This window comes from Drosophila suzukii, chromosome 3, assembly GCF_043229965.1.
Source record: "Drosophila suzukii chromosome 3, CBGP_Dsuzu_IsoJpt1.0, whole genome shotgun sequence".
In the NCBI taxonomy this organism is placed as follows: Eukaryota; Metazoa; Arthropoda; class Insecta; order Diptera; family Drosophilidae; genus Drosophila; species Drosophila suzukii.
In genome coordinates this window covers 51603163-51611006 of record NC_092082.1, presented here as the reverse complement: position 1 = coordinate 51611006, position 7844 = coordinate 51603163, and the positions used below count along the sequence as shown (strand labels likewise).

Genomic DNA, 7844 nt, shown 5'->3' with positions numbered 1-7844 from the left:
AATTGTAAGGAAGTTAAGCAACCTTTAAAAATGCGTTGAAGTTTTTTTAAGGCTGCACCCGACTCCTGTGCTATGGATTGCACATTGAAAAGTGTTTTTAGGTGACTGTTCACCTGCAATCGCTTATTTTCGAAACGCTCAGTTAGGTTATTCCAGGCTGAGCGAAAGCCATCATTGGTGAGTGGGGATCTTGAAACTATGGAATGAGCTTCGCCACTTGTTTTTGAATTTAAGTGGAATAATTTTTCAACGGGCGTTAGACTCGGATTGCCTATGTATATTTCCGTAAAAAGGTCCCGGAAAGGCCAGCGAATATAATCGCCAGAGAAAACCTCTGTGTCGATAGGAGGGAGCCGACAGCCATAAGACGTGGAATTTTAGGACGGACTTACTGGAGCTTGAGGTATTTGGGAGGAGCCCTTTTGGATTTGTTCCATCAGCTGCGCGGAAAATATTTCGTTTGGTAATACTTGGACTTTAGTATGGATTTTGTGTCTGCGGCGCTCTCGCCTGCAGCTATAGTGCAGTCGGAGCATATATCGTATGCTGCCTTTACCGTTTGCCACAAGGAATTGAGGTGATCGCGACGGATTTTATAGGCGGATAACGTTGGGGTAGGAGCACCATCGGATGGTCGGACTTATGTAAAGAATTACGGACTTTAATATTGTATGTTTGGAAGGCACGTTTATTGTGAGCTCTTGAACCACTGTGCACTGGCGAAAATATCGATATACTGTACATATGTACATATGTGGGGTGCGAATAGCGGAATAACGTTGCGAGAATTGGAAAGACTTCGCTTATGTTTGTATGTCGGTGCGTTTGTTTGTCACCTGCACAACTAAATTGCAAACGATTTGCTGGAGTAAATTTGTGGAATTTGTAACTTTGTTTTTAATTTTAGAAATAGATTAGCCGTATTTGTAGTTCGAGAAAAGTAGTTGGAGTGGACTGTATTAGAAAGAGTAGTTAGAGTGGACTGCACTAGAATATTTATGTAAATATACACACGCAGCTGGAACACAGTAAAAAATAAAGAGTGAAAATCCGAAGGAAAAATTTTATGATCGGGAATTTTTTACTGTGGCTGAGTTATATTTTACACACAATTGGAATTGAAAATATATTTGAGAAATATTTTAGGTGAATAGTAGCACTGAAATATCTTCTGGAATTTTTTTAAGTGTGCAACTGTGGGCAAAGGAAACTGGAATATTGTCGGGCACAAGTAACGGATTTGAAATACATATATTAAATGCCGTTGCGTCGAATTAATCACTTTTGAATTTAGACAATATATCATACAGAAAGTTAGTCAAAATAGGGTTTGAAAAAACTGGCTGTATGACCGGCAATTAGTAAGTGGAACTTATCTGGAGCGTTTCAAGCCTGCTGAGACAAAATCAAAGAAACTCCAGGAGAGGAAAGTCCAAAGATTTTGAAATCCGGCTTCGACTGGACAAAAATGTTGAAGCCCCAAGATTGATTGGTACCCAAAAAACACGGGAGTACTTTTGGGGTTTTTACGCGACGTGCGTAGATGTTTATTGGATCACTTTGAAATAAGAACTGCTTAAGCCTAACTTAACTTAAGCGCTCCAGAGCAGAGCGGAGACTTAAGGGAGAGATGGAGAGGGAGAGCGGACGGCAGTGCGAGCGCGCGAGATGTAGAAATCTGCCGCTCGACACTGCCTCCTGAAATTAAACGCCCTTTTGACGTAAGCACTTGTTTTATACTAAGATTCCGCATATACTGTTTCTAAGCGCACATTGTATGATTTTAATTGCATGATAGCATTTAAGCTGCAACGGTATATCATCATTGGCTTCCCGAAGCTAGCTTCTCTTTTGTTTTATTAAATGCCTAGAGGGACATTCTTTATTTACACGCCACAGAAGAATGGTTATATTATTTGTGTGTGATAAACCCTGAATTTCACATCTTGCATATACAGCGTGTCTCGCCTCACATGTTACGGAGACCGTGATACAAATTTGCCATGGAAGACGGCGATGCAACCTGGCGGCAGACGCGAACACATTTTGAAGCCCTTGCCAACCCAACTCTCGAATGTACTTAAAGGTTGTTTATACATGCGGTAGGTGAGATACAAAGGTCAAGCTTCATCTCTACATACTAAATTAAACTTGGGCAGTCAGATGCCGATTAATATTCAATTTATTTCCGTAATTTCAATTGCGGTTCCTCTCTTTGTTGCTCCTCTACAGTGCCAAAACAAGTTCTTAAAGATAGCAAGGAGTCGGAAGTAGAGCCTGACAAAGCTGAGGACTTAGACGGCGATATGAATGATCTCTACGACGATGAGCTGATCTACAAGGAGTCAGAAGCTATTCCCAAGCTATACAGCAATACAACAACGGCAAGACGCGGTAATGGCACCAGCTCAGCCGGGTCGGGGTCCAGTGCTAACGTGTCGAGCAACCAGACCATAATGAACAGATCCCAGGTTATAGATGGCGATAAAAGTGGCGTGAATCCTGTGATGACACACAGTGCTGACCAGAGTCTGGAAGGTATGCCATTTAAAACAACAAAAAGTTCGTAGACAGACTGTAGACCTATTTAACGATAAAACAAAAGAGAACGTTATACTCGAGTGCCTCGACTGTCAAATACCCGTTTATCAGCTAGACAGCTTTAAATTAAATTAGTCTAATATACTTGAAACTTTTAAACTCTTCAAAGCGAAAGATTTCGGTTTCCACAACTGGCACCCCCTAGCGGGTATAACTTTAGATGCTTATACGTTTTAATGAGTGGCCCGACTTCAAAAATTTTTGGATCCGTATTTTGGATGGATATATTACAAATTATTATTTTATTTTTATTGAAATTTTAAACTTACCAACGGGTATCTGGTGGTCGTGGCACTTGACTATAGCATTTCGTCTTGTTTTTTGGTCATTCTTTCCGCGGGAACTATAATCACAAACAAGGCAAAAGAGTACTTGTCCCTAGGGAACAATGCCTCTTATTTTCATATATTGTTCCTTATATATTTCCACGCCCAATATCGATCCACTTTTATTCGATGTTTTATTCTAACAGAGGACCAGGAACGTTTATATTTGTATCTTATTGTCTTGGGCTCACTGGGAGTGCTTTTCTCTATAATCATTTTCGCAACTAAGCTAGTGCTTCAAAAGCGCGATCTTACTACTGATGCGCACTTAAGCTCCTTGGCCAAAGGAAGGGATAGAGCAATTGAGGAGACAATTATCCAGAGCGGTTTAAACGATACAATCTCAGAAATAGACGCCGACATTGACATTAAAACTCCACTGCCCTTACCCAGTGTGTTTAAAAATGAGGTAGGTACTATTGAATAAGAGCCTTCACCGTCCACCCACTTACCTACCCCCACTTAGAACTACCTGACGTACGCTCCAGCTAGTAGCCTTTACGCTGGTTTGTCCCCCAACCAGTTACCTCCGGTGAGTTGCCCAGGACCTGGCGCCGAGCTTATGCCAAATTCAGTTTTAATGGCGGGTCGTCAGTCACCTGACCTCATCGGTGTAGCGCAGGGACCTTTTGTCACCACGAGTGTTGGCAGTGCAGGCGGTCAGGGTCCAGTAGCGGGCATTCTGACCTCAGCTATTGTGATTGGAACTAGCGCCCCCAGTAACAGTCCAATAAGTAAGTAATCTCACCGGTGTACTTCGATTGTTATTTCAATGTCGTTTTCTCTTGAAAGGTCCAATGGTACCCATTACCTCGCTGGACCCGTATACGAGTGCGCCTTCAATCAGTGGTGGGTATATCATTAACCCCGACAGCATAAGTGTGCATCAACGGCAGAAGAGCACCCCAACACCGGCGTCCTTGTTGACTAGAAGCTCGCCAGCGCACCAACCGCAACCGCCGCTAGTGAATGTCAGTTCACAAAATAATGTGTCCATACCTGGTCAGGGCACATCGACATTGCGACGGGCAAAGCCAAGTATTTTGCAGCCGCATCTTTCATATGACGGCACCGCCCCACGCACTCTCTCAACCGGCGTGGCCGTTGGCTCACAGTTCTACTACGGATGACAAAGTACATTGGACTGCGATCCCCATGTGTACACCACAGCTTTGGGTGTGGAAATACGCGTGGCTCCCTCAATTGTGGCAGATCGTTCAAGCGCAATTGAAAACTTTGCCGCATCTTAGCCATTGACTTCGGCAATGCCAAACTCCTCAAGATTATTGGAAAATTTCAAATGAGGCGTAAGGGACAATTCGAAGAAAATTTCTGCTGGCGTTTTCAGCTATAAGCTAATCCTAGATCCAAAGTGAAGATGGCTGTTATCTAATTACTGCCCCTAGATTGGTACAGATGCAGTTTTAAACATGGAAAAACACCGGAAAATGAAGAAAGCTAATAAGTTAATTCAATTTCCACATTCTCTAAAAAACTTTTAAGACAATGTCGATGGCTCTAAAAACGGAATATATTTTGACAAAATGTTCAGGTTGTTTTCGAAAAGTATTACTTATACTCGCGATAGAAAGAATCAATTAACCGGAAAAGGTTTGCACTGATTAAGCAAAAGCGATTTGTGGGCACGTAGTCACAATTGCTCAGTCCAATTTATACAAGGCACTACTGGCCTCATCCCGAGCACGGCTTGGCAAAAAGCAAATGCATTGTGCACACGATCCAAATTTTGGGGCACTTAACAAAATTCATAACAAAGCGTGTTGTTAAATTAAGATTTTCTATGATCTTTGATTTTATATCATTTTCACATAAATCTATAAAATTTGTTATTTAGCTATGCTTGGTCGGAGGTTTTCTTCAAACTGTCAAGTGCCTTCCTAATTAGTACTTAAGAGTGTAGTTTTCGTTTACTTAAAATTGAAAGTCATCGGAGGGGACGGTGTAGAAGTTAGATAAAAGAAGGCAACCCAATAGATATAAAATTAGTGTATTAAAAATTGTAAATAAGTAGCTTTGTGGATATAATATTCGATTGTTGGAATTTTGATAAAATAACTTCCTGGCATTAGAAAGGGTAAGGTGCAGAGTAGGGAAAGATGACGAACTGGCCAAATCTCACATGTGATGTTACGTAAATATTACATACAATTGTAGTCGATTTCTCGTATCGTTCTGACTATGTAATTACACTAATATTATTAAGTTCGTGAGATGTTTTTAACCATAGAGGATGAGCAAAAATTAAAAAACCAATTTATAAGTGTTTCAGCATTGCCAGAGTAAAGAGATTTGGAAAACCAAGTGAAACAAATACACTGGTCGGCATTTTTTTTATTTTGACGAAACAAAAGTTAAATACATACAAACATACAAAAATTTGTATACTTCTATTTTTTATGATTTTTATACCCGTTACTCGTAGAGTAAAAGGGTATACTAGATTCGTCGGAAAGTATGTAAGAGGCAGAAGGAAGCGTTTCCGACCCCATAAAGTATATATATTCTTGATCAAGATCACTAGCCGAGTCGATCTAGCCATGTCCATCTGTCCGTCTGTCTGTCCGGATGAACGCTGAGATCTCGGAAACTATGGGAGCTAGGCTATTGAGAATTGGCGTGCAGATTCCTGAGCTTCTTACGCAGCGCAAGTTTGTTTCAGTAGAGTGCCACGCCCACTCTAACGCCCACAAACCGCCCAAAACTGTGGCTCCTACAGTTTTGATGCTAGAGTAAAAATTTTAACTGAAATGTAATGTTCTTATCAATACCTATCGATTGACCCACCCCACCCTAACGCCCATAAACCGCCCACAAACTTCAAAAAATCGTAAATATGAACGTGGATATCTCGGAAACTATCAAAGATAGAGAATCGGGATTTCAGATTTATATTCCGTAGCTTTATACGCAGCGCAAGTTTGTTACGCGAATATGCCACGCCCACTCTAACGCCCACAAACCGCGAAAACCTGTGACGCCCACAATTTTTATGCTAGATAAATTTTAACTGAAATGTATTGGTCTCGTCAATACCTATCGATTGGTCCAAAAAAAAATTTGCCACGCCCACTCTAACGCCCATAACGCTTAAATCTGTATACCGCCCATAGGTGGTGCATTTTAATCTCGCTTTGCTACTTGCATATCTCTTTTTAGCTGAGTAACGGGTATCTGATAGTCGAGGTACTCGACTTTAGCGTTCTTCCTTGTTTGATATGATGATCTCAGAAAAATGTAGTATGAAAAAGAGAAAAATTTGAACCAAATGCAAACATTTACACATTTTTAAAAAATCAGAAAAAAAATTTAGAAAATAAATTTTAAAAAAAAATTTGGCAGTTACTATTTATTTTGTTTATAAAACCTTTTTGCATCAAACATTTTTGTTTTTAAATCGTGGAAATAAGTTTAAAAAGTAGATTTTAAATTTGCTAAATGGGTTAAGAAGAGGCTTGTACCTGGTAGGGTATCATGACACACATTTTGTAAAGTAAATAGATTTAATTCTTCCCGTATGTGTTGACATTATACCGCTAATTTTATCTTTTCTAAAGCCAATAATTAGAAAAAAATACTTTTTGTTAATTTTTGTGATTAAAAAATCAAACAACTGAGTTTGTTTAATTGAAACCCAGAACTAAAATAGACATTTTTTAAGAGTACATCTAAATTTGTAATTCATTTCAACTTTTTTTGAAATAAATAAAAATAGTTTTCACATATGCTAGAGTACTTTTGTCTATTTATGAGTTCGATATCTTACACCTACATCTTTAAAAAGTTAAAAAAAAGGATTCATCAAATCTTGAATTTTACCATCGAACTTCAACAGGAATTTTCTCAATAGATGACAGCAACTTTCTGCTTTTAAACTTTAAAAAAATATTTATTTTTGAAAAAGTGGCAATTAAAAAAAAGAATCGTTCGTCACCATACTCTACACACCCCTACAAAAAATTCTGGATGTTTAAAGTTCTTAAATACCGTAATTATTAAAGTGTTTGTACATAAAATTATTATTGTAGGTCGGATTTAAGATGTGAGATAATTCACAAATCATAACTGGTACTCGAAAAAAAAATGTTAAATCAAATGGAAAATATACATAAAATCATACCAATCTTATAAAGGCACATTAACACAACTAATTAAACTCCCTTACAGCTATGCCAAATCTGTAATCATGGAACATTGTTACTTTTAAAACAAAAATGCATTTTGCTGGAAAGTCAAAAAGGATTGTATTAAATAACTACATTGAGGGTGAATTGTGAAAAAGCTTTTTTGTTGGCCATTTTCCTCATATGTATATGTATTGTAAATTTATACGATTCATTTAAAAGAAATCAATATACTATATATAGAAATAAAATTTAAATAAATTGTAAATTCACATGCTGATATCTAAATATATTCCTTCTATTTATATTTATTCATTGGTAAGTACAAAACCTCGAATATCTCTGAAATTTGGTAACAACAATAAGAAGTGTTCCACTCAATGTCAAATTACAAAATATATCCTCTGTTTAAACATCTATAATTCCGGATTTAGTAATCTAATTGACTTCGTTTCTTTTTATACCCTGGCGGAGGGTATTATTACCAAAGACATAATTTTTTATACCCTTGCAAAGGGTATTCTGATTTCAGTCAGAAGTTTGCAACGCAGTGAAGAAGACGTTTCCGACCCCATAAAGTATTCTTAAAAATACAAAAACTGATATTCCCAATATTATAAGATAATTCCCTAAACTACTGAATTGCTGAATTGTTGAATTCAGCCGTAATCAGTTGTTCCATACAAAGTCAACTTTCACAAATTTCAGCAATTCAACAGCTTCGGGGGTGTTGAAAATTTTGTTGAATTGTTGAAAACCAGAGTTGTCGCTGTTC

The 7844-nt window shown here is 38.2% G+C and overlaps 1 protein-coding gene across 1 annotated transcript; it reads left to right on the top strand.

The window, feature by feature from the left end:
- The first annotated feature begins 1295 nt into the window (after positions 1-1295).
- On the top strand, positions 1296-4474 carry LOC139352976 (uncharacterized). Its single transcript, XM_070995907.1, has 5 exons — positions 1296-2102; positions 2233-2538; positions 3074-3336; positions 3394-3661; positions 3720-4474. The coding sequence occupies exons 1-5, from the start codon at positions 2075-2077 to the stop codon at positions 4055-4057; spliced, it is 1203 nt and encodes a 400-aa protein (XP_070852008.1). The 5' UTR covers positions 1296-2074; the 3' UTR covers positions 4058-4474.
- The last annotated feature ends 3370 nt before the right edge of the window (positions 4475-7844 follow it).

What these genes read in the sequence shown, in the direction of transcription:
- LOC139352976 (XM_070995907.1), top strand. Translation starts at nt 2,075, where the DNA reads ATGTACTTAAAGGTTGTTTATACATGCG. An exon ending in TGCTGACCAGAGTCTGGAAG is followed by an intron (nt 2,539 to 3,073) that starts GTATGCCATTTA and finishes TTATTCTAACAG; the next exon opens with AGGACCAGGAACGTTTATAT. An exon ending in CCCCAGTAACAGTCCAATAA is followed by an intron (nt 3,662 to 3,719) that starts GTAAGTAATCTC and finishes TTCTCTTGAAAG; the next exon opens with GTCCAATGGTACCCATTACC.